Source organism: Astyanax mexicanus, chromosome 11 (genome assembly GCF_023375975.1).
Source record: "Astyanax mexicanus isolate ESR-SI-001 chromosome 11, AstMex3_surface, whole genome shotgun sequence".
In the NCBI taxonomy this organism is placed as follows: domain Eukaryota; kingdom Metazoa; phylum Chordata; class Actinopteri; order Characiformes; family Acestrorhamphidae; genus Astyanax; species Astyanax mexicanus.
This window is the reverse complement of record NC_064418.1, coordinates 15,194,092-15,221,165: the sequence shown is the minus strand read 5'-3', so window position 1 is coordinate 15,221,165 and position 27,074 is coordinate 15,194,092. Positions and strand designations below refer to the sequence as shown.

The window sequence follows — 27,074 nt, the reverse complement described above, 5'->3', positions numbered from 1 at the left end:
GTTGCAGGGTAGAGATGCACTGATGTGATACTGAACAAAACGAAACATTTCTCTATTTTTTCATAGGTATTCATTTATTTTGTTACTTTTTACACAATTAAATGAATGCAAAGAAACGCAGACAGTGTTTTAGTAAACAAACAAATGCTAAGGCTAAGTTAGCTTAGCTAATGTTACAACCCCAGCCCTGTGCAGCTTGTAACTTTCAGCTGGAAAACAGGCAGTTTGTAAAGATTGTAGAACTTTATAGAGAAACAATACTGTGTAAACTGATACCAAGCATGATATGTGATGCGAAAACCCTCTTTAATAAATTGTGAGTGTAAAAATGAAAAAGAACCTGCTGTTTTTGGCTCTCTCCCACATTTCCCACTCTGCTGACTCGGCTGCTACTAAAATCAAATCAGCAATTTAATTAATTTTGTCATCATTGGCGAAGTATTGCTAGCCAAATATCCTGTGCATTTTGATTGTGGAGCTTTGATCATTATCTGACAATTATGTCTCACAAATTATTGTGTGAAAATGAGATTAAAATCCACAACCCTACTGATTACATACATTCACATTTATTTACACACTGCACTCATCATTCTTTCAGCTATTATTCAGCCTCCACCAACATGGACTAAAATGGAGGGAGAAGACCTTCAAGAAGTGGTTCTTCAAAAAGATTCAGAGGAGTACAAGAAAATAGAGACAGAATTTCTGACCTCCAGTAAGCATGGCAGCTCACCTGCTGTTCAGGTTCTGCAAGTAAGTAAGCACAATTTTAATAATTAGCTTAATCCCTTTTTGGTAAATCAAATTTGTGAATTTAGAAGCACCCATTTAAATGAACAGAATGGGGAGCTCTGGGGCAGTCTATTATATGGATTTGTAAATTTTGGACTTGTTGCTGATAAAAATAAATTTTGGTGTAGAGAATATGGCAACCATTTCTTGTGGTTGGAATTTATCTTATTTGTCTGACCACAACATACGTTTGCACAATTTGATAATTCCTGAATGCTATTTCTGGACACATGGTTCTGCACAGTAAAGTTCCAGGTGGTATTAATGAATGTAACTATGTATGGTAGAGCTCTGCACAACCAGCAAGCTGATTGGCTGTTTTTAGTCAGCGTGCTAGAGGGAAAAGCCTGCCTTCTCTGTGGTGATGTGTGCTGTCAATGTCAGATGTCAGATGTCAAATGCTAAAAACTATTCATGATGTTCTTATCAGATTTCATCAGGGGTTTAAAATATGTTTCTAAAATATTTTCAGTATTTTGGTCTCTCTCTCTATTTAAAAACATGAAAAAAATGACTTGAAAATGACACACCTGGTCGTGATGCAAAGATGGCCTTCAAGTGAACGTAGCTTTAGATGCCTGTGATAAATCACTGATAGTATGTATTTTGTCATTTGTCTATGTAGATCCGCAGAATACAGAATAATGGACTGTGGCAGAGGTACTGCGTACTGAAAAAGGCAATGGACAAGAAATATCCAAACCAGAAAAACGAGCAGTTTCTCTATCATGGCACTACTCAAGAATTCAGCCAAAAAATCAATAAAAACGGCTTTAATCGGAGCTTCTGTGGGAGAAATGGTGAGTCACGTTTCTGATATTTAGGTTGAACAATGAAAAAACTGTCAAATGATCTTTTACATTGTTTTTTAAAGAATAAATACCATTAGCAGGACTGGATTCAGTGTATTACCTAGCCAACCTCCTCATGTGGGGCTTAAATAGGTGGAACATGGGCTGAATGGGTTCCAGGTGGGTTGGTAAATGAGTCCTTAATGGCATCCATCACTGACCATCATATTACATGTGGGCCCAAAATAATGGAAACTATGGACAAAACTTAGTGCAACTCAATTGGGCCCCATAAAGACCCCACATGGTCATTTGATTAATAGGCAGCATAGGTTTCACAGCACAGCACCTAGTGATGCTTCTGTTCTGCACAGAGAAGTTGGAAGTGGGTTTAGTGAATTGTAGAGCTTGACAAAGGTTTGTAAAGTAATCTCCACTGCAAAAAGCTGATTGGCTGTTTTTCACCTCCCTGTGGAGATGTGCGCAGGCGCAGTAGCCATTTCAGTAGCCATTTCTGGTTATAAACACACTAATAAAAAAGCAGCAGTTTAAGCTGGTAGTTTCAGACTATGCTCATTCTACCTCTCACACCTTTTTTAGCTGTCGTTCATGGCCTTGGCACCTACTTTGCCAAAGAAGCCTGGTACTCCTGCCAGGACAAATACTCCAACCCAGATCTACTTGGAATGAAGCACATCTACAGAGCCAGGGTCGTGACGGGGTCACCTTGCAAAAGTCGAGAAGGAATGAAGGAGCCGGACCCTCTGGACCCAAACGACCCCCAGGCTGGTCTTCACAACTGTGCTGTGGATAATCTGCAGAAACCACTTATCTTTGTGGTGTTCTGTGATGCAGGAGCTTACCCAGATTATCTCATCACTTTTAGAAATGCAGAAATTAACTTTAAAACTTGAGTTTTAAATAGTTAACTGTACAATCAAGTCCTGAAGAGGAATCCTGACAATTAAATGATTAAGACATACAGTATACAAGTGTTGTCAATATTATCACACTAACACATCTTCAATCATGCAATTTGATTGTCAGTTTTATTGTAAAGAGATTTGGATGCTTTCTTCTGTTTTGTTGCACTTAAAAGCATAAAAAATAGAGTTTTTTTCTGCTGTAGTTAATTAAATGTTGACTGATCGAGTAGTCGACGACTTTTAAAATGTAATTTATGCTAAATATTATGGATTAAATCGTATAACTACCTTTCTCTTGAGCTGGGTCCCAGTTGTATGCTGCATACCTTCCATTGTTTTTTGTGATCATTTTGAATTAGGCTTTTTTGTGTTTATATGTAATTTATAACTAAATTAATAAATTAGTTTGAAACACAAAATACCTGCATTTCATCTTTTTTTTCAGTGCTGAAAAACAGATTAGTCATTGTATTAACAACACCTCTCACTGTCTATTATATCAGCTCCACAGATCAAATAGGACCCTCTGTAGTTCTATAATAATTCCAGACTATAGTCCTGTATCTGTTTATCTGAATCATTTATTATTATCCTCCTTTCATCCTGTTCTTCAATGATCAGGACCCCTAAACCACCACAGAGCAGCTATAATTATTATTTGGGTGGTGGGTCATTATTCTCAGCACTGCCGTTATTAGCATTGATTAGCATGGTGGTGGTGTATGAGGTGTTAGTGTGTGTTGTGCTGATTGTATGAATGGATCAGACACAGCAGTGCTGCTGGAGTTTTTAAACACCCCAGAACTACAAAGTGCTCTGTGCTCCGGTATGGTCAGTGGATGTGATAAAACAGAAGTCTATTTAATTGTGTCCCCTGTCCATCCTGTCATCCTTGGATAGCCCCGCCCCTTTAAGAAAATAAATGTTGACATAAGTGAAATTCTTTATTGCTGTAACTCTTTCAAATTAAACCTAATTTGTTATCTTTTTTCAACTTTAATCTAATGACTTGCATATTAACTATTCAAAACATGTACTGTTCAGGCAGCTTTACTTTACTAAATTTTTCTCAGAGATTACCAAAACTCATGTGATTTTTAAAAAGCATGTTTTACTAATTCTTTTGATTTTCTCTCAAGAAAGTGTTTATTTTAAAGAAATGGTTGACTGCATGTTCCAATAATTGATATTTATGACAAAAAAATCACTTAATATGCATGCACATTGTATTTTTCTAAGCCAAATCTTTTTAAGAAGACCCAACCCTGAAATTGATAAAATTTATTATCATGTGATTTATTAAACAAATGGATAAATGATGAACCAAACAGAATTGGGTAAAAAAGTGGTTTAAACGATCTAATATTCAAATTAATAAATCAGTAAATCAGTGGACCATACTCATTCCTGTTACTCTTTCTGTTATGAGTAACAGGAATAAAAGTAACAAGAATGAGTTTTTAGCATATAATTAGCAAAAACATGAAAAATATCTAAATGGTGGCTATGCAAAAAGCATGAGCACATGAGCACATTCTAGTGATTTTCCCAAAATTGGTATTTAAAAAAAAATGAAACAATAAAATCTAATAGTTAATTTAGGTGACAGGACAGAATGCTGAGATTGAATTTCTTAGTCATAGTTACAATAAGATCAAACACACAGAAAAACAAACGGGTGAACTTAATTTTGGTCTTTCTATGATCTTCAGAAAAACCAACTAGATGTGACTTGTAGAACGTTTCAGATGGGGTAATGTGTTATGGTCACAGGAATAAGTGAAACAAAGGGGCACAACTAAAATGTGTCTTTTCACTTAAATAGTATGGTTTTATTATTTTAAAAATGTTTTAAAACTTAGATAGGAATTAGATAGGAGTTGCACAACAATATAAAAAAATACATTGTTGAAGGATTTTAATAATTATATGTCATGGTAAAGTTTATGGTTAGAGCGTGGGGACAGGTAACACAAGCAATTTTTCAGTCTTCTAAGTAGTTTTTATTAATGTTTGTAATCACATATCAATTAGGTAAATGTGAATATATATAATATATAAGGGAATATCTTTTCAGTTAAGAGTAAAACTATTTTCAGTGACTACTTCTCACATTTCCCATGTTTGTTAATACTTCAGTGGGTATTTATATTCTGTATTTTGTAGAATTTAAAGTAATAAAAGGCACAAGAAAGCATTTCAGCACATTGGACAATGAAAAAATTAAGCTTCCTTCCTATTGGCTGATTTTCTGTAACAACTATTTACAACTGGCCGCACATGAGGAGCCAATATTAGTTTTTTATAGTAATTACAGTATTAAGGATAAAGGTTAAATACATTAAAAATCTATAAAAAAAAAGCTTTAGCATTTGTTAATTTCTCTCTTTCATGGGAAACCAACTGCTCCCTCTGGTGGAAAAGGCTGGAGCACAATGTTTCCAGCAGGCCTGCTAGAAATGTTACAGCTCCACCTACTGTAAACACTGTTTAACTGCAGCCATTGAATTTACACTGAATTGGACGTTCAAAATAAAAGAAAATAAACACATAAAATAATAAAGAAACAATTTTAAACATTTATTAATGAAATACCCTTTATACAATGTGGCAATTTTCTTGATTTGATGTTTAATGCTAATGTTTATCAAAAAGGTCAGCCAAAAACACTTTAAAAGTCAGTTACAGTAATTTACAGTACAGTTACAGTAAATTAAAAAGCCAGCATCAAGCCACATTTGTCTGTATAGGCGAAACTAAAGTATCAGTCAAAAGTTTGGCCCTTCTAATTCAATGTATTCCTTTTGGTCCCTACATTTTAAATGAATTCTGCAAGTCATCCAGACTATGAAGGAGCACAGGGAAGGACAAGGAATCATGTAACTTAAAAAAAAAAAAAAAAACTCCAGTGTATCTGGGGTGCTGTTAACAGAGGTAACTCTTGGTCTTCCTTTTCTAAGGCGGTCCAGATGAGAGCCAATTTCATCATAATATTTTTAATGGTCTTTGCAACTGCACTTGAAGATTAAACTTTTAAAATTCTTGATTTTGGATGGACTGACTTTTTCTTTACTTAGTTGAGTAGTTCTTGCCATAATATGGATTAGAACATAACTTAAATAAAGCTATTCACCGTATACCAACTCTACCTCTTCACTATTTTACAACTGATGCTCTCAAACACATTAAGAGGAAAAGAAATTCAAGTAATTAACTCTTGACAAGTTCAGCACAGCTGTTAACTGAATGCTGATTGAGATGATTTGACCAACCATCTCTTTGTACCTCAAACAAGAACGGGACAACCTCCATTTGAACCAATCGAACTCTAGTTGAACCAAACTGGATCTGAATTCAAAAAGCTCCTTTAGAATTTGGTAAACCAGGAAATTGGCAGCATAAAAGACTTTGTACAGCAAAATAAAAACAAAAACAAAAACACAGCCCTTTTTCTCTGGGGAGAATGCGAATGCAAGTTACAGGGCTACAATTTTTTCAGCTTGCTAACAGCAAATCAAACTGGTAGGACTGAATCTTGTGTGAATATTTGCAGAAAATAATGAATGTTCTGGTTACTGTGTCAAAAGACAACACTAGACTATGATGTACAGCTCCTGTGAGCTGCTGCATTGCCATAACTCAGCAAAGTTTCATGTTTCATCCTAATGTAAAATAACAGGGTTGTAAAAAGGATTGTACAATCTGAGCACTTGTCCCACAACCATGCTATTTACTATATATTACTAAGAAATCAAACTACTCAATTAAGTATATGTCGCACTTTTAATGCCAGGATAATGCACCAAACCTGAGCTATAATGTGCTAGAACTAACAGTGATTTGAAACCATTCTGCTAAATGTATTGCTTGATGCCTGTGCGTATCCTCAAACAGAGAGCTTGGAACTATAATGATGAGTTATCATTATCTATCTTATAGGGGTGTAATGGTACAGCAAATTCACGGTCCAGTTAACACCTTGGTATAAACCCCATGGTTTGATACATTTTCGGTAGTTAGTGAAAAAAATAAAGAGTCTGGGGATTTCTGTATAGCCTCACCTTTATGGAATTTCACTATAATTATATTTAGTTTTTTGGGATGGAATGTGGTCTTTTCTTCTTAAATGCTTGAAACCAGGGTTCTCTCATGAGAGGCTCCATCTTTTTTTTTTTATCTTGTTGGAACAAACAACCAATGAGCATGATTGTGGAGCTTTATTAAGTACAAAAACAACAGGATTACTTTAACTGCTTAGACTACAAATAATTTTCCTAAGCAATTTTTTCTAAATATCAGCATTTGATTGACAACACAAATATAATTTATTTTTGTTTATATAATATAATTTATAATATAATTTATTTAGTGTTGACCTATGGGCTAAGTCAGTAGCCAGTTGCTAATAGCAACAGTGCTGTTCCACAAGTCTCCTATAGACTGCTTGTGTACCGTGTATTCTGCGAGCGTTTCGTGTACTGACGCGTGACCCCCGTACCGTGACGGTTCGCAAAGTATACACGTACCATTACACCCCTACTACCTACCTAATATCAGTGCAAAAACACAAGAAAGCACAACAACCTCAGACGTAATTGAAAAACATCTTTTATTCTTTTGTTAAATGGTAAAGTGACTTCCATGGTCGACTAGTAGAAACATTCTATTGCCAAGGCAGGTCATGCCGAGGGGTCCAAGCATCCATATAAAACACACTGGCTGCTGGGTCCCCATGCACTCAAACCCCTCACATCTTTTGATTTTCATCACCGGAAACCTGTTTTTGTTTTTACATCATACGTCATAAGATACAGTTAAATAAAAAGCCAGAAGGTCTTCGTGACAACAGATGCACAGTATTCAAGCTTCCAAGCCTCGAGTTTAGAGCGCAGGATTTTTAGTATTATTATTCTTCTTAGTCTCCTCGACTGTACTCTGAAAGCTAAATCAAGTAGTCTGCACACACAGACGGGATCTCCATTCAAACTGACGTAGTAGATTAACTGGATTTATCTAGCCATGCAAGAGAGAAGCAAAGAGATCACTTGTAGAGAAGGGGAGGGATGAAGGGAGGGATGAAGGGAGGGATGGGTGATAATCATGAAAATCATAGCCCTAAATCAGCATAATCCACCATTAAGACACACTCAATCAAAGTCAAACTGGGTCAGAGAGAGAAAGAGAGAGAGGAGATCATGGCGCATGAGAGAGAGAGAGAGAGAGAGAGAGAGAGAGAGAGAGAGAGAGAGAGAGAGAGACTGAGACTAGTGTTATTGCACTACATCTGCTGGGTGGAGTTGCCGTTCCATGTATTGTTGTCATCTTCGCTGTCCTCTTGAGTCCTTAACCGGTAGATTTTGCCGTCTTTTTTGAAGTCCTCTGGGCGCTTCTCTAAGACCCTTTTGCGGATCGTTTCTCTGAAAAATACAATTTACAACCCTTAACAGAGATACACTAGCAGTTAAAAGTTTGGACACGCCTTCTGTGTCATCCAGATTATGAAAGAACACATAAAGAATCATGTAGTAACTTAAAAGTGTTAAACAAACCAAAATACTCTGGGGTGCTGTTAACTTTCGGTTTCTGAAGCTGGTTACTCTAAGGAACTTATCCTGTGCAACAGAGGGAACTCTAGCTCTTCTTTTCCTGGAAAATTCCTGATGAGAGCCAGTTTCATCATAATGTTTCTGATAGTATTTGCGACTGCACTTGAGGATATTTTCAAAAGTTCCTAAAGTTTTTCGGAGTTCTTAAAAGTATTTTTTTTTCTTTACTTAGTTGAGTAGTTCTCGTTATAATATGGATTAGGGGCTATTTACGGTATACCTGTAACTCTACCTCTTCACAACTTTACAACTGATGCTCTCAAACACATTAAGAGGCAAGAAATTCAAGTAATTAACTCTTGACAAGTTCAGCACAGCTGTTAACTGAAAACTCACATTCCAGGTGACTCTACCTCATAAAACTGACTGAGAAAATCTAGCCAAGATGTGCAAAGCTGTCATCTAATCAAGAGGTGCTACTTTGAAAAATCTAAAATATAAAACATAATCTGGTTTGTTTCACACTTTTTTTGTTTACTAAATAACTAAACATGCTTTTCTTCATATCTTGGATTATTAAAATAATGAAAGAAAAAAAAAACAACACAGAATTTAGCGTATGTCCTTGCAAAATATTACAGTAAGCCTAATTAGGTCATACGTTTAAAGCAGTAAAAATGGTCCAGAGTAAGAATCTGTGCCAGGACAGGCTGTGACCGTGGTACTGACCTCTTTGGTTCTCCAGATGAAGATGATGATGATGTTGAGGTGTAGGAGTTTGAGGGGCGCTGCTGAGTGCGGGGGGCGGCTGCAGCCGCTCCAGGAGGAGGGCTACTGTAGATAAACCCACTGAGGAACCTCCAAACAGCCAGCAGAGGATACAGGATGGTTCCAAGCAGTGCCCAGAATCCACCCCCACCGGAAGACTGGACTACAGTGTTGGCAGGCCTGCCTGATTGCTACAGAGAGAACAAGAAGACTATGTTAACATTACAAACTTAATAATCAATTAAGATTTGTTGCTCAGATCAGATTTGGACTTCTAGGTGGCTCACATTTTTTGATGTAAGCAATCTGAATCTGTAATATGAACAAATATGTTCTAGAAATGGTTTGTATTCACACACTGATATGTTTATACACATTGCCTCTTGTTTTGCCAGCCAGCTTGTTAACTCCTGGATACAAGACAACAGAGAGGGAGGAGGGAATGATTCTACAGCTTTGAAACTATGATACAAGATATATCTGAATATCATCGACAAAGAAGAGCTAAAGTTGAGCTCATGAGAATGATAATATCTGAATACGAAGTGGCAGCAAGTGAATGAGAAATAAAATTGGACCCAGAATAGAGCCCTGGGGGACAATGTGGTAGACTGAAGCAGTGACTGATTTATATCTTCCCACAATCACAAACTGGGATCTATTTGTTAAATATGAAGCAAACCAAGATAAGACTAGGGCTGGGTATCGAAACTCGACACCAAGAAGGAACCGATCGATACGTCTCAGTACTACTCCCTCCATTATTTTTCAAATGCAAACAGCTTGTGTAAGCTCTGCTTATATTGTCAAATTTTTATACTCCCACAGAATTCGTTTTTTAAAACGTTATTCAGCTCTATTTAAAAAAGTTGATTATTGTAAAAGGGCTGGTTATGGGTGGGACCAATAATAGACAGTCAGCTCCGCTCCGCTCTGCAGTCTGTGACCTCGAGGCAGCCCTCAGGGGCGGGGTTATTTAAATGAGTAGGCTGTCTCTCCACAGTCTTTCTCCCTCTTCTGGTCTCTACTGCGCAGACTCGGGTTTCAGGATCGCCAATATGGCGGAAGATTTTGGCTTTTTTTTTCATTGAATGAATGGGAACGGAGACACGGCGTCCATCTTTTTTTTTACAGTCTCTAGTACTTTATGATATTATGCATGAAACACACATAAACGTCACAAATGTGAAGAGCGTGCACAGCGCACACACAGCAAGGAAAAAAAATCTAATATTTCTTGAAAAGAACTTTTCAAAACTGTATCCAGCAATTTGCTCAAGGAAAAAAAAAAGCTTTAAAGGAATAATGTTGTTTTTGTTCTTATTAAAGCGGCACAAACATGCTCATTGTTTTTGTTCCAACAGTAAAAAGATGGTAGCCTCTCATGGTGACAGTATAAAAATCTATCCCAACAGTTTCTCAGGGGGTCCTGGGGTCATTTTCTCTTTTCTGGGGGGTCCTATGTGATTTTATTCCTGTCCAGAACAACCATGTGTGTGTTTTTCTCAGACGTCCTCTGAGAATTATTACAGGCTGAATTATCTACTGTTTTTCACTTATTAAATAAATACAATGGGTCAGAATAATTATCGCTTTTTATATCTTTTACATTTACATTTACATGTTAGTGAATGGCTAGTGGCTTTAGGATGAGTGGCTCACCGGCAGCAGAACGATGGAGGCGCTTGGGGCCAGCTCCAGCTCCAGCAAGGTCCTCCCCAGATCTTCTGCTGTGAACTCCCGTCTGGGGAACATGGTGGCCAGAGAGAAGTTGCCGTACTTTTGGCCCACCTCCTGTGTGGAGAAAGTAAGTAATTTAAGAGTGTTTACAGAGGATATGATATTAACCAGCCAGGGAATGTGATCCTTAGCCAATCACAGCAGTGTTGTCCCATACAAAAAATTTGGAGGTGTACTCACTGGGTGAGTACTGTGTGATAAGCCGGTGATAAGCAGTGCCAAGTTTTAAGTCTTAGAATGGGTAGTGTTTATAGGAGTCAGTGTGCACTAGATAAGCAAACAAAACCTACTGGTAAAAAAAACTGACCTGAGCAGCAAACTGCCTGGCCTCCTGCAGCCGCGTCTCTGAGGGGAACTGGTTGGTCAAGGAGGAACCGTCCGGCAGCCGGAACTGTATTCTGGCTATAGCACTGTGAGGAGTAAAAAAAAAGAAAAAGAAAAAAAATGATGGCTGTAATTGCCAATTTTGCAAACAGTTGTGATACTGTCAATGCAGGAGATCCCCCAGACACACATCCCACAGTTCAGTGCAGCATTCTTAACTTCCATAAGACAAGGCCAAATTCATGGGAAACAGTACTAACACTTGTACAATGACATCTGGCAAAGAACAGTATAGGACACCTGCGTATTTAGGAGAAAGACAATCAAATACAATCCAAAAAATCATCCAACATCACAAGAAAGACGCAATTTAGTCCAGAAGAAGAGCTGAAATCTTAAATCTAGGAAGTTTTATTAAATTTACAAACATATATGAATTATTGAATGACTTATTGCTGTCATGCAAAAATCTTGTATGCACATTTTTGCTGTTTTTCACTTTTTGACATAAATGTGTCAGTTGTTCTTTGTATATTATCAGAATTTCAGGATGACTGGAATTAAAATCTTTTTATACTGCCCGAAAAAGTTAAGAAGGATATTTCCTTCACCTGTACAGTTGCAATTGGTAATGGTCTTAAGTAATGAAGTACAAATACATTGTTACCCTTACTTAAGTCAAAATGTTGGTTATCTATACTTTACTGGAGTAATTGCAGCAGAAACAATGAGCCTAGTGACTCCATTTTTTTATATTAACATTTTAATTTAAGATTATCGCCATCTTTTGACTATTGGAGATACACGGTTTTGGTGAAAGCAAATGAATATACACAACCAAGATTAAAAATAAGATGAGGTATAGGCTAAAGAACCTTCTCTCTCTCTCTCTCTCTGTACAGTTCCCATTGGTAATGGTCTTAAGTAATGAAGTACAAATACATTGTTACCCTTACTTAAGTCAAAATGTTGGTTATCTATACTTTACTGGAGTCATTTTTATTCAGATGACTATTTACTTCTTACTCCGCCTCGTTACTCCTATTTTTTCTTTTCAGATTGTTTTTATTCAGGCTTCTCATCGTTCAGAAAAACCTATCCAGATAAATCAACATCCTATTGGTTTATACACAATCCATCACACCTGCACACCACATCAAGTCACATTCCAGCAAGAACACAGCAGATGCATGCAGCCCTGTATGAAGACAATCTGTGGCTCAAGAAACTTAAAAGAACTCAAGTTCTCAAAATGTCCCAACTAAGCTTCCTTAATATATTTGCATTAGTACTAAAATGCTTTTATTTTCAACGGGCATATATCCAGCAGAAACAGGGAGCCTAGTGCATCCCAAATTTATTAACATTTACATTTTAATAATAGAAAAACGTGTTTTGGAGGGGGGTGGGGGTGGGGTAGTGCACTATAGGATCAGGTGGTGTGGCCTAAGCTTTTGTCCTTAATGGCATTTTTTCCCCTACATTACTTTTACTTTCATTCTTTAAGTAGTTTTAAAAGCAGTACTTTTACACTTTTACTTGAGTAAAAATACTTGAGTTGATACTGCTTCCTGAGTAATGAATATGAATACTTTTAGCTATTGGAGAAACACGGTTTTGGTCAAAGCAAATGAATATACACAACCAAGATTAAGAATAAGACGGAGGTATAGAATAAGGAACCTTCTCTCTCTCTCTGTCGTCTCTCTCTTCATCTCCTGCTCCGCCTGTCTGGCCTGTAGTGCTGCTATTCTGGCTGCCTCTGCCTCCTCGTTGTTCTTAGCGTAGCGAGCTGCCCGGTCTGCACGATCCTGTAAAATTTAATACAGTACAATACTAACACATACTCCCAACCTGTTCATTGTCACATAACCATGTATATCTTTAAACAATGGTTCTCAATCCCATTTCATCTCAATCCCCCTTGAGATTATCACTTATCTCTACTCCACTGTTTTGTGCATGCACTCCAAGGGGTTGGGTGACCGTATTCCTGTTAGGCTAAAGGGGTAGGGGGAAGTCTTGGGGTTACATGACCCTTCAAACAGATGTCCATGATAATCACTGACAAGATGGCGGCACAAGTGGCACATGGCTTCACAAACAATCACTGACCATCAGCAAATCAGTTTGCATTTCATTTGGAAATCAAGAGACCAGAGTCTGGAGGAAGAGTGGAGAGACACACAGTCCAAGCTGCTTGAGGTCTAGTGTGAAGTTTCCACCAATCAGTGATGGTTTGGAGAGACATGTCATCTGCTGGTGTTGATCCACTGTGTTTTATCAAGTCAGTGCAGTGTTTTCCTGGAAAATCTTATAACTCTTATAACTTTTATAAAGAGATGCGGATTTCATTTTCCAGCAGGACTTGGCACACTGCCCACACTGTCAAAAGTACCAATTGGTCTTATATAATATTCTAATTTTCTGAGACACAGATTTTTGGGGTTTCATTGGCTGTTAGCCATAATCATCAACAAAAAAAGAAGTAAACACTCTGTGTGTAATACATCTATATAGGAGTTTCACATTTTACACTGAATTACTGAAATAAAGTATCTTTTCTTAATGCTATTCTGATTTTTTGAGAAGATGATTTAAGCAAATATTTTTTTAGCAGTACGTTGAGATGGTTCACCTGAGCGATCTGCTGCTTGACCCTCTCCCTGGCCGCTCTCTCCTCAGCCTTTTCTCTGTTCCGCTCCTCCAGAATGCGCTTGGTCTTATCCTCCTCCTGCTTCCGCTTGAAATCCAGCATGTCCTTTCCCAGCTTCCGTCGCTCCATCTCCTTCTTTATCTCGTTCTGTTCATTAGAAGGAAACACCACAATTAATGTTGTAGATGCAGAATTTCCTTAAAATGAAACAGAACATAATATTACATTACATTACATTACATTTGGCAGACACTTTTGTCCAAAGCGACTTACAATAGTCAAGTACAATGTAAAATAAGTTTAAAGGAAAAACATCTTTGGATAGGGATAAAAGGAGGACAAAGGGGAATAATAGGATAGAGGAGTGAAGCAGAGGAAGAAGGAGGTTAGAAGTAGTTAGTGTGTTAGAGGTGTTAAGAGAGTAAGTGCTCTTTGAAGAGCTCTGTCTTCAGGAGTTTCTTAAAGATAGCGAGAGATTCTCCTGATCTGGTAGTGGAAGGTAGTTTGTTCCACCATTGGGGAACTCTGTATGAGAACAGTCTGGATTGCTTTGTGTGAATGTTTGGCAAAGCGAGGCGACGTTCACTGGAGGAGCGCAGCGGCCGGGAGGTAGCGTAAGCCTTCAGGAGCGAGTGCAGGTAGGAAGGAGCCTGTTCTGTCATCACCTTGTAGGCGATTGTAAGAGCTCTGAATTTGATGCGAGCATCAACTGGTAGCCAATGGAGCTCAATGAGCAGCGGGGTGACATGTGCCCGTTTTGGCTGGTTGAAGACCAGACGTGCTGCTGCGTTCTGGATCATCTGGAGTGGTTTTACTACACAGGATGGGAGGCCAGTTAGCAGGGCATTGCAGTAGTCGAGGCGTGAGATGACGACCGCTTGCACCAGGAGTTGGGTGGCCTGTTGCGTCAGGAACGGTCTAATTTTTCGGATGTTATAGAGCGCAAAGCGGCAGGACCAAGCAACTGAGGCCACATGGTGCGTGAAGGAGAGTTGGTCATCAACCATAACACCCAGGTTCCTAGCAACCTTTGTCGGTGAGAGAGAGAGAGAGTCGATACTTATAGAGAATTTGTGTTGAAAAGATGGTTTTGCTGGTATAACCAGAAGTTCAGTCTTTGAGAGATTTAATTGAAGGTGATGCTCCCTCATCCATGAGGATATGTCAGAGAGACACTGCGATATCCGTGCAGAGATTGAGTGATCTTCAGGTGAGAATGACAGGTATAGCTGGGTGTCATCCACAAAGCAATGGTAGGAAAATCCGTGTGAGCGGATAACCTGACCAAGAGAGGTGGTGTATATGGAGAAGAGAAGTGGTCCCAGTACCGAACCTTGGGGAACCCCAGTGGATAAGGAGCGGGCTGAGGACAGCTGTCCTTGCCACGACACCTTAATATATACAAAAACAATAATATATACGTTAACAAACGACTGCCTATCAGTATTCTGTAGCTCTTCCTCTGGCCCTGATGTAGTGCTGGACGGTACAGGAATATGTAATGCATGTAATGTTGTCTGTTATGCTTTTCAAAATCTTGAATTAATCTCTAACACTAGCCTAACACCACTTCACCAAATCCCTCTTTCAATTTTAAATAAAACACCCATTAACAATATGATTCTACCCACATCATGCTTCAGTTTTGGAATAATGTTTTCTAATGAACAGACAGACAGTGTTATGTTATATTTGTCTAATCTGGACATAAAACCAGCTACATTCCAAACACTGCAACAGTTCTCTTGAAAGAGGTAAATAAACAGAGAGCCAAAGCAGTGCTTTGGTGTTATGGAGCAGATGGGATTTCTGAACACTATTCTATTATTATTATAGTAGTTAATTTTATAAAAATATATTATTTACTTTATTTAAAGTAAATAGTTGTCTTATTATTATATATAATATTATATTATTATAGTTTTATTTTATTACAGTAGCCTAGCTGTACAATAGCCTTTTGTTATCAGGTACCACTGTAACCTGATCTCTAATTTCTCTAAAAAGCTCTTTCCCCTTAAACTCACAGTTTTCCCTCAAATTATTGAATTTTGACTTTGTCTTTTAAAATAAAAAATGACAGCACAAAATATCACCATTATCCAGACAAATTGAATGACTTCTATGAGGGTACATCATTGAGCCCTGTACTTCTACATTGTATAAGCAACTGTGTGCCCACAAAGAGCATACAAAAATGGTGATCCTACCTCCTCTTCTCCCTTCTTTTTCTGTTCCCGTCTTTCCTCCAGTTTCTTCGTTAATCTATAAAGAAAACAAACACAACAGAAACTTGATCAATAGTGATCATTAATTCTCTATTTACGACAATTCTGTCCATGTTCTCTGTCCCAATAGAGCTTTAATCCCAACCCCAGGTGCATTTTTGTATTGTGTCTGGGATGGTGGGACACTATTACTCTGGAGCCCTGACAAAGTCATTGAGGGAATTCTGTTGGAAATTAAATTAAATTAATTAATCAGCAGATGGTCCATATAGATTCGAGAGGCCCAGTATGTTGGAGGAAATGTGGGTGCCAGGAAGTAAACCACCAAATATAAAATAAAAACGGCAAAATACTGTACAAAGAAAGCTTTACAACATATATTTATAAGGGATACTCCTTTGAATAGTTACAGAAGGGTTACACACAAGAAGGACCAAATTTAGATAGACTGGATAGAAGTAATTAAGGAGATTTATATAACAGGGACAACTGTTTTTTTAGTAAATAAGAACAGATATATTCAAAAAGTACTGGAGTAAACGGACAAAGTATCTATTAGACATAAGACCAGATTAAGTAACAAAAATGTGTGTAGAAGGAAACATTTGAGATTTTTTTTAAGGAAATGTAAATATAGAAATTTCCCCCGTTTATTTATTTATTCATTAATTAATCAATTTACTTAGACTGCTTGTTTTTTTCCCAAATTGTACAGTATATAGTTTTTATAAATGCTATTTAAAGGTCAAGAGCATTGTTAAGTGAGACTGTAAAGTTTTTATAAACAAAGGAAGAAAACAAAAAACAGCTGTAGTTCTTTAAAAGATCCTCCCACTGTCACATACAACATCAGAAGGGGGTTTTCCTACTCTTTAAAGAGCCACTAAACCATATGCATTAAAAGCTAAAATTTGTTCCTTATAAGTAAAAAACATACCCGTCCTGCTTTAATTTGTTTATGAACCTTTCCTAACCTTAAACAAACCATAAAATGCTTTTATTGTGGTAATTTCTGCCTCTGCTGTGCCCTTACTGGTTTAACTGTGCTATAGGCGTGGATGATGTGTCCGTGTACTTTTGTATGCAGACACATCACAATATGCAGTAGATCAGTCGATCAATAATACCACCCTTCCCCAGCTGTCGTCCAATCGTCTGCCTCTGAACGTTATCAGAGGCACAGTGCTGCTGTTGCAGCTCAGCCAATCAGCTCTCCCTCCTGCCCTGCCTCTAAACCCATACATCACCCATTGCCCATTCCAAGCTACCTTTCCACCTTGGAGTCCAAGGCTTCCTCTGCTTGTGAGGCCTGTGACGTGTCATCTGATGACAGGCTTCTGTCGTCCCCTGGAGTCGCGTGACCTGAAGCCCCTCCTTCCTCCACAGGCATGGAAAGAGATTCTAGAACGACAAATAAAAAAGGGAAAAACTAAATCAGCGTGATTTAGTAGATTGGCAGATCTTGATTCAATGTGTGCCGAGATCTTCTAAGCAATGTTCACAGGTGTCTTAAATGAACTGAAATTGAGACTTGAAACATGCAAAGTATGGAAATTTGCATGCTGCATCCTGTTCAGTCCATAGATTTAAACTGTTGAAAGTTTTATAAGTCTGTCTGTATTGCAAATCAGAAGATCTTAGCTTATTTCTTTACAATGATACTTTGTTTCTACTTGTTACTGTATTGATTGTGCTGTGGGTTTAAAAAAAACTTACTTAAATGTTCTGATATCAATTCATAGAAACCAGAAATCAATCAGGAGTTCAAAGACATGCCATGGTTTTATAGAGAATCTAACATTAGAGAGAAGTTTTATTGTCACTCAAAGTTATTAAAGCCTCCTGGAGCAGTTAAACAAGATGCATCTCATTTTTAGTAATTAGTTTGTGCTCTCTATGCCAAACATTTATAAAATAATATATTCAAAAGTCTTTTCTGACATTGTCAGTTGTGTGGAAGTGTGTGAAACTCATATTAAAGTGTATGTTTACACTTCTGTACACTGTTGTGTTAGACACATTAATAACAAAGAGTTTTGAATTTATTCTTCATGTAAACACGAATATTTGTGATAATAGTAAGTTAGTTACTCTTAGAACTCTGAAAATTTGTTTTATATCCGACTAAAACTTGAAATTGTAACAAATGTTCCTAAATTAATTCATTAATATTAAATCAAATTATGACCTTGTAAGTAAATTAGTGGTGATACCCAGCTCTAGCATATATGTTCACCTGCATGTAATTTGGAGTTTTTGCAGTAAAAAGTAGTGATGCCCAAAATATATGGCAAGCAAACATGTTAAAAATTTAAAAACAAGTTTGGCTCAGTAAGAAATAAGTCCTGAATACAGTAAGTTAGTCAGAATAATTATATTTTGATGATGCAATCATTAACACAGCCAGCCAGGATATTCAAGAGATGTTCAGAGTACCAATTAATATTTTTAAATTGAGGTTTTGTAATGACATTTTCTCTGAAAATTAGGACAAAATGCACTTTACCTACTTAAGTGGCAAAGGTTTATGAAAACCTGCAAAAAATGGTATTTGGTTTTAGTTTCTGCCAAAAAATTAAACTTTGGTGTGTAGTTAAAATTAGTATTGCCCAAAAAAAAGAAAACATTTATGAAACCTAAAAGTGTACTATGTAAAATCACTGCTGAGGCAATTTATCAGCCACCAGTCCATCCGTGAAATGGGACCACCACAAGACCACCAAAGGACCAGATATAGTGTTGCTTAAAGGTTTGTGAACCCCTCAGAATTCCAGCATAAAAACCTTATCCCATCTGTGAAACATGGTGGTGGAAGTATCAAGGAATGGGTAAGGACACCCTTACATACTTGATGGAACCATGAATTCTAAATCATATCAGAGAATTTTAAAGGAAAATGTCAGGACATCTGCCCTGAACTGAATCTCTAGAGAAGGTGGATCATGCAACAAGACAATGACCCCAAAAGATCTACTTTTAGCACTTCTGATGAGGTTTTAGGTCATATTTATGCAGAAATATATACAACTCTATAGGGTTCACAAACTTTTAAGCACCACTGAACAATGCGCACTCTCAGCACAGCAATAAGGCACAGTAAGTGAACACTAGATTCAGGTAAATCTTCCAGCAGCTGGAATGCATCTCTCACCTTTAGAAGCAGCAGCAGTGGGGGGATTCTCCGCTGAGATGGATGACCTGTTCACTGAATGGGCTTGAGGAGCTGGGGGCGGGGTCTTCGGGGCTGCAGCGGAACTCTCCGGCTGCATTTCTGTCACTGCGTTGGCCTGTTCCACGCCGCTCGTCTGCTGAGAGTGCATCTGTATAGCACAGCATAAGAAAAAACAGTCATTACACCTGAGTCATCTGCTATTATAATAACATTCATCATCTGGAGCACAGATGCTCTGAACATCCTATAGACGTTCCAATGATACAATGTTCCAATAAAACTGAACAACACATCAGCAGGATTTCTAAAAATCTATAAGAAAAGTATAAGAAAAAACAGATTTCGGGCATTTTCACATCTAAAAGTCTGCACTGAAGTTTTTATCTTTGTCACATTGTATAGTGTACATTTGGTACAGATAGTTTTGGCTTCAGACTGCAGTTTAGGGATCGCACTAAACAACTTAAAGGAAAACATCCTGTTGTCATCAGCTACGTAGACGGAGTCTCTCTATACTTTATATTAATAGGTTTGTAGAATGTTCAGCTTCGCCAGGTGTTGTGAGAATTCTAGCTCTCGGTCAGAATCTGACTACCCTTCCATGTCACGCACTCCCCTACAGAAGAATGAGTGTAAAAAATAATCTATCTTCAGATTTATTTTATTTATTTTTATAAATAAGAGTTAATCTACTGTTTACTGTTTCAGTAAATAAATGAATTCCAGTCTAAGTCTATGTGTTCATACTGCTGCTTGAGGCACCTACACGGCAAGAGAAGTCAGATGTCAGCACAACACCAGTTTTTTTTTTTTCCTCTGGTTTGTTTAAACACTGCCTCAACTTCTTGTAATTGAAATCTAAACACACCATTTAGTAAAGTGCTTTCACACTGCATATGAACCGGACCATGGTTCAGTAGATCCGGACCGAGACTACTTCATTTGGTCAATTTAAACTCTGGTCTTTTGTTCCGGACTGTGGCACACAGCCCCTTTCACTTTGGTTCAGACCCAAACAGGTGAAAGCACATTGTTATATTATATAGAAAAGAAGGTTATGTCCTGATCCAGTTTCTTTTTCACCAATCCAACCTGAGTATTAGCCAACACTGATCCTATTATCTTTATGTTTGTAACAAATAATAACAAAAGTAAATAAGCTAATAATAAATGCATAAAATGCATCAATATATGAAATAAATGTTTTTTATTTATTAAACGCTGTATATAATATGCTGTGCCAGACTTTAAACTATACATCCAAAAGTTTGTGGATCCCCCTTCTAATAAATGCATTCAGCTACTTTAAGTTACACCCATGTGTAACTGAACACACACAGCTTGTCTTGTTTATTTTAACCAGCTATAACTCAAGATTAAGGACATGGCAAGAATATACTTCCACACTCGACAGACAGACAGACAGACAGACAGACAGATAGATAGATAAAGCTTTTTTGCAGCATGGTCAAAAACTACTAAAAACTAAAACTGACTTACACACAAAGTACAAGCTATTGAAAACCCAAAAATCAGTGTCTCAGAAAATTAGAATATTATATAAAGACCAACTGGTACTTTTGACAGTGTGCCAAGTCCTGCTGTTGACCAACACCAGCAGATGACATGACTCTTTAAACCATCACTGAACATCAGTTAATTTTGCATTTCATTTGTAAATTAGGGGAGCAGAATCTGGAGGAAGAGTGGAGAGACACACAGTCCAAACTGCTTGAGGTCTAGTGTGAAGTTTCCACCAATCAGTGATGGTTTGGTCTTATATAATATTTGCATTTTCTGAGAAACAGATTTTTGGGTTTTCATTGGCTGTAAACATTTAAAATAGATCCCTCTGTGTGTAATACATCTATGTCATATAAGAGTTTCATATTTGAACTATAATTACTGAAATAAAGTAACTTTTTTTAATGATATTCTAACATTTTACATTGTGAGCCTACATTACACTATAGGGCGCTCTGCTAGAATGCACAGCATTAAAAACAAAGAAACAGAACAGCACGAAGCTTGGAATATCGCATCATTCAAATCTATTATGCTTGTACGGCCCCTAATTCCCATGCACTATTTTAGGCTTGTGGTTTCTCACTGAAAAAGAAGGAAACTGTTTTTCTGGCTGTAGCCTTTGGTTTACCTGTCTGACTTTGTTTATCCTCTTCTTAAGCTCCTCTGCAGAAACACCGCCAGCAATGACCTCCAGCGGAATACCATTCTCACCTATGAAAAAACTGGATGGAATGCACACCACTGGATCTGCAGGGTACCGGCATTAAGGAACAATAAACAGGCTTAAAATGAAGAACTCTGACTTTCTCTTTCACTTACTCAGACCCAGTCCAATATTTACACTTAAAAAAAAACTGTTGGAGAACCTTATTTAGGTAACAATACTGCCTCCCCTGTGGAAGACTAGGGTTCAGTTCATTGGCTGGACTAATAAGAGTCCTTGAGCAAAATTCCTAACCATACATTCCTCCATTTGTTTAACATCAAATATGAATGTGAAAAGATTCTTCCATTCATTTAATGTTCATTTAATCCACATTCTTTGAATAGGTTGAAATACTGACATCTGAAATCTGTTTTAGAAAATTAAGTGTAATGGGATGGAGTGCTACAGACTAGAAGCTCTCCAGCCCGGAGGGATGTTGAACCCAATTGCAGAACAGTTGATCTCAAAGAACATAAATCCTAGAAGAAAGGAAAAAAATAAATAAATAGCACACCGCTCCTCACGCGGGAGCGAACCCATGTCTTTAGGCTCCCAGTCCAATACACTAACGCTGCCTCGGCTAGAGAATTGGGACACCGGGGGAAAAAACGGGGGGAAAAAACGGCCTTATAAGAAGATAGAGAGCTCAAAAAAGGGCGGGAAAAAAACGAGAACAGGCGGAAACTAAAGTCATGCCGAGTGCACCGGAGAGACAGAGAAGAAATGTGAACAAAAGCTCACCAGAGAAGCATTTTATTGATTTTTTTTCCAATATCAATCATTATAGTTTACTGCCGACCCCCTAGTTGCAATCCATGCATTTACTGAAACATAAGTAATTTAGACCTCACCCCAATTACAGTAGAAAGGTACTGCTTGATTACTCCATGTAGTGGCACTAAATCAAATGAACAGGGCAAACCTGCAGTGCAGATTATTGGTTGCAAAATTCTGTGAAACTGACACCAATAAATCCATGAATGTAGGTATTTTCTTATTCAGGAGCATTTTATCCTCTTCAAGAACTCAGAGCCCATTAAGTATCGTACAAAATTGTATTGTGATATATTGAGTATCATTGAATTACAGTATAGAATATCATCATTATAGCAAGCAACGTATTGTGATAATACTGTATCATGGGATGCCCTGTGATTCCCACCCCTAGCAATAATACAGGATTTTACTCAAATATAACTTTCCTGCACGCTTCACCAGAGAAACAGAGTGCAGTTAGCAGCATGCCAAGCCCAAAGTACCAACAGTGGTGGTGGTCTTCTCCCTATAACAGTCAAAGGAGGATTACATTGATTAAAAAATGCTAAGGAATTCTGCTTTGAAAGCTTCAAATAAGGGCTCTTTACAAAGGATACATATCTGTGAGAACTGGACACACGTCTCGCTGAAAAACAAACAGAGAATTCATTTCATAAACAACAAGTCATTAGTCATTTTCACGTCATTAGAGCAATATTCTCCGATCAGTTCCTCACCTTTTGGCGTCTACTTTAATTGCAACACAGCAGTTGTCTGTGAGCTCTGCTACCTGCTCATCTTCCCAACTGAACAGCATCTGCTTGGACTGCTCATCATCTCCTAGATATGTTTAAATGAGAAAATATCTATAAAAACAGCATCATCAAGATGATTTAACAAAACAAGGTGCCAACTTTTTAGAGATAAACATTTAAGTCCCAATCATTTCAGTTCATCAGACCTGATTTTGCAAGAGTCAGCTGTGCATGTCCATCTGATGCCCCAGCAAGCTAAACAGACTAACCCAGCTTGCGAAATCAGTTATGATGTAATTTAAACGCTTAAAAAGTCTGTAAACACATGCTCATCCAAAGCTTCTCCTGATAGTTGAAACCAAGGGTATTAAAAGGAAAAAGCTTGCCACAGCTGTAGAGCTTCTGCTTTTCAGGGAAGGCTTTAAAATAACTGCTGGAACATTGCAGCAAGAAAACTGGATTCAAAACTGGATAACATATTAATCACATTCTCTGGTATTACTTGTTGCCAGTTGTTGCCATAATAGAATTATCTTGTTCTCAGACCATACCAAGTTTGGCTGTAACATTAAATATCTCATTACATATAATGAATGGGCTGCAACAACTAATCGATTAAACAGATTAAAATAAGTTGTTGGCAACTACTTTAATAATCGTTTAGTTGGGTCTATGTTATTTTAAGTACAGTTGCTACTCCCTAATGTGGGGCAGTAAGCCAACCAAAGCCGAGGCAGTAAAGCAACATTAGACTGGATGCATGTTGGAGCCACAGGTGAAAAAGATTCACGGTAAGTTTGTAGTGAGTTAATTCTATTTTTTCTCTCACTTAATGTTTTTAGAGCCTGCTAGAGCAGTTCAACAAGAAGTCTAAACAAGAAGTCTAATTTAGCATTTTTCCTTCCACCTTAAATGTGGCACCACAACCAGCAGTTCCAAAACAAATCACAGTTTTAGTCAAGCTAATCTTAGCAACAAGTATTTTTAACAACAATTTTTTCACTCACTCAATGTAACTACAGCCTGCTAGAGTGCTTAAACAAGACTTTCTCATTTCAGTTTTAGTAAATGTATCTCTCATTTGCATTGACAGGGTTTTCAAAACATTTTAATAATACATTTAAAGACTTTTTCAAGTTTTATGACTGTCATAGCATGTACATGTTCAAATATAAATATATATTTCCTTTTCCTTGTATTCTAATTATTCTTATAATTCTTATTATTTTATTCTTTTTATCTGATTAATAATCGATTCATGGAAAAACAGTCAAAAGATTAATCTTATTAATAAGTTAATACATTTTTGCTATACGGCACTCAGGCTATACCAAGTTATTGCCATAATGCAAATAACCCATTAGGCCACACCAAGCTGTATCTATTAATGTATCTTTTTCTCAGGCCAATATCACTTACCTCATGCTCAGAATTAAGTTTTAGAAACATAAACAATCTAAATGTCAGAATTATGTTTTAAATATATAAAAAAATAAAAATTTCAGGATTTCATTGTGAATTTAGCAATTCTCCTTCTCAGAATTGTTTTAAATACATAAAAAATCAAAATCTCAGTATTGCATTGTAAATATAGCAATTCTCCTTCTCAGGATTAGGTGTTGGGTATACAGTTGCATCTCAAAACGTTAGAATATAATTAAAATTTTACTTGATGTCATAATTCAGTTTAATATATTTTGGTACTTTTGGCAGTGTGGCAAGTGTGCCAAGTACTGCTGGAAAATGAAAGCTGTATTTCCATAAAAGTTGTCAGCAGAGGGGAAAAATAAAGTGCTGTAAGATTTAACTGAAAAACACTGCACTGACTTTTGACTTGATATAACACAGTGGACCAACACCAGCAGATAACATGGCTCTCAAGAGCATTTTTTGAGACACATCTGTATAGTACACTCATTCTCAGTATTAAATTATGGATACAACAATTTTTTTTTTCTCAGGATTAAAAAAAAATACTTTAAAGTCTCAGTGCTTCGTTTTAAATGCAGCTTTGAGTTTGTTAATAGTGTAAAAATAGAGATTTTTCTGCGTGTGCAATGCTATGCCCCTATCACTAGCATTGTAAGCCTGATGGAAGCATTGTGTTCGTTAACTGAATGATTTAAAGGAAAATCATGAAAATGGTTTATGCTGAAGAATTCTCTTAACACACAGAGAAAACTGTGAACAACAGCTAAACTAGTTAGCTAGCTGGCTGGTTAGCTTGTGTTTCAGGATGACAGCAGGCTAAACAGATCAGCCAGGCAGAAAGCTATTCTCAGCGCTAGCTGCTTTACTGTTAGTCATGTAGCTGTAAACACTAATAATGTAGTTTGTGGGTATCTCGAATGGTTAAAAACCCATTCGGTCAGTGTTTAATGTCGCTCCGTATGTCCCTCTCCGCTGCTGAGGGCTGCTGTGTTGTGTAAGCTGGATTCTCCGGGTTTCGGCAGGCCTGACTCAGGGAAGCTAACACCGAGGTACGGCGCCGTTCCTGCTCGTTTACCTGTGATCACCACCACGAACACGGAGCTCCGCTGCTTGGAGGAGGCGATGGCCGCTGGGATCGAGCCCTCAAACCAGCGCATGATGTCTGGATGGTCTGTTCTGGTCACTTTTCTGTGGGTCACTTCTGTAATCGCATCGATGCTGTCAGACTAGCCAGAACCTTCAGAATCATCACGGAAGTGACGATGGGGCACGGGGCAAAGCATGCTGGGAGTTGCAGTCTTTAGAATAATTCAGTCTGTAGAAGAGAGTTGTTTTTGTTCCCAGTTACTCAACATCACTGACAGTTGTGGAATATTTAGTAGTAAGTAGTGAAATTTCACCACTGGACCCCCATTATTTCACTAATGTTTGTAGAAGCAGTCTCTCTGTATACCAAGCTGCTTGGTTTTATACACCTGTGGCCATATAAATGATTGGAACCTGAATTAAATTATTTGGATCGTTGAGCGAATATTTTTGGCCATGTAATGTGGGTGATGCATGGGCTAGATGGGTTTAGGTGGGTGTGGACTGTACATGTGTTTTCAGTGGCCTTCAGTTGGGCTAAGCAAAAAATACCTTAGGTTAATCTTACATTGGTCCTATCCAGGGACATTTCAAGTCAGATAAAATCTCCTGGAATCTAGAACAAGTGGCTAGAGTGAACATAAACGTGCACACAGGCAACAGAGCCTTTTTTCCCCAATCATGTGTAAAAAAGAGGGGGAGAGGGAGAGAAAGGCACTCCCCTCGTGTGCATGTTCATGAAGCGCATGCAAAACAGAGAGGGTTCTGATTGGCATGTTTTCTCTGCAAAGAGTCTGAGTTATCCAATCAGTTTTTGGTGTGGGCAGGCAGGGTTTTTATTTTATTTATGTCCTGGAAGAGATGCATTCAATGAGTAACAGAAAGAGCATCATGGCTCCCATCAAAACTCATTTCACGTCTGACTACTGTAAAGTATATCCATGTCTGGTAAAATAAAAATAAAAAAAAGTGAAAGTTTGCCCGCTGAACAGTTAGTTACTGGGGACTGAATGATTGTGAAAGGCACGTTGAAGTGAGTTAATATATACCTAAAAAAAAAAAAAAAAAAAAAAAAAAAAAAAAAAAAATATATATATATATATATATATATATATATATATATATATATATATATATATATACAATACATAATAATATACAAATATTTTTATAATTTATAACAGTAATTTGCTGAATTATCTTTGATTTATCTTTTTGGTTTTAAGTATATTTGATATATGTTTCTGTGTTGATGATATTTTTAGTGTCTGATATAGAGCAGTTTCTAAAACCCCATTATTAAAAGTATGAACTACTTAACCTAAGCTTCAATCCTCTTTAGTATTAATCCACATTAAAAATGTGAATGTTTCTTTGTTCTTTTAGAGGATTTGAACTCTGATTCTGAGAGCATGTCACTGCCTGTGTGGAACCAGCAATTTCAGTCACTTATAACAACTAGGTGGAACAGTTTTACCAGCATTTCAGGACTATATTAACAAAGCGATAAAGAACTCAACAACAAACACTAACAATTGCTGTTTTAAAGACTGTAGAGTTGATCATTTTCTTAGCCATAACCATCAACAATAAAGGTAATACTCGCTTAGAACAGATGTCTCTGTGTGTAATACATATATAATGTATGAGATTCACATTTTTGAACTGAATAAATAAAGTATATTTATCTCTCTGGACAGGTGATCTCTGGAATACATTTCCCACAGTGCACTGCGGGGTGGGAAAAAAAATAATAAACAGAGACCGTCATGGCGGCGGACAGTGATGTGAGTCTGGGTTGATCAGAGCTGATATATAAACTCAGAGTTAAGGGTTATATTATTACCGGGTTTTTTAACGGGAGTAT

The 27,074-nt window shown here is 37.4% G+C and overlaps 3 protein-coding genes across 4 annotated transcripts in view; 2 read left to right on the top strand and 1 right to left on the bottom strand.

The window, feature by feature from the left end:
* Positions 1–2,940, top strand: part of LOC125805005 (protein mono-ADP-ribosyltransferase PARP14-like) — a 30,983-nt gene extending 28,043 nt beyond the window's left edge. Inside the window, exons 25-27 of the mRNA XM_049485170.1 lie at positions 602–756; positions 1,421–1,595; positions 2,187–2,940. Of these exons, the coding sequence (XP_049341127.1) occupies positions 602–756; positions 1,421–1,595; positions 2,187–2,500 (644 nt within the window). The 3' untranslated portion in view covers positions 2,501–2,940. The remainder of the gene's footprint in view (positions 1–601; positions 757–1,420; positions 1,596–2,186) is intronic.
* Positions 2,941–7,104: 4,164 nt separating this feature from the next.
* On the bottom strand, positions 7,105–25,385 carry ubxn4 (UBX domain protein 4). The gene is made up of 13 exons (XM_049485024.1): positions 25,197–25,385; positions 22,673–22,775; positions 22,553–22,581; positions 21,102–21,220; positions 18,926–19,094; positions 17,043–17,175; positions 15,757–15,811; positions 13,529–13,693; positions 12,574–12,701; positions 10,874–10,976; positions 10,489–10,620; positions 8,788–9,017; positions 7,105–7,929 (listed from the first exon to the last, which is right to left on the bottom strand). The coding sequence occupies exons 1-13, from the start codon at positions 25,276–25,278 to the stop codon at positions 7,791–7,793; spliced, it is 1,587 nt and encodes a 528-aa protein (XP_049340981.1). The 5' UTR covers positions 25,279–25,385; the 3' UTR covers positions 7,105–7,790.
* Positions 25,386–26,918: 1,533 nt separating this feature from the next.
* rab3gap1 (RAB3 GTPase activating protein subunit 1) overlaps positions 26,919–27,074 on the top strand; it is a 105,340-nt gene continuing 105,184 nt past the window's right edge. Inside the window, exon 1 of one of the 2 annotated variants that reach the window (XM_049484802.1) lies at positions 26,919–26,994. In XM_049484802.1, the coding sequence (XP_049340759.1) occupies positions 26,977–26,994 (18 nt within the window). In that variant the 5' untranslated portion in view covers positions 26,919–26,976. The remainder of the gene's footprint in view (positions 26,995–27,074) is intronic. The other variant, XM_049484803.1, reaches the window with a different exon arrangement.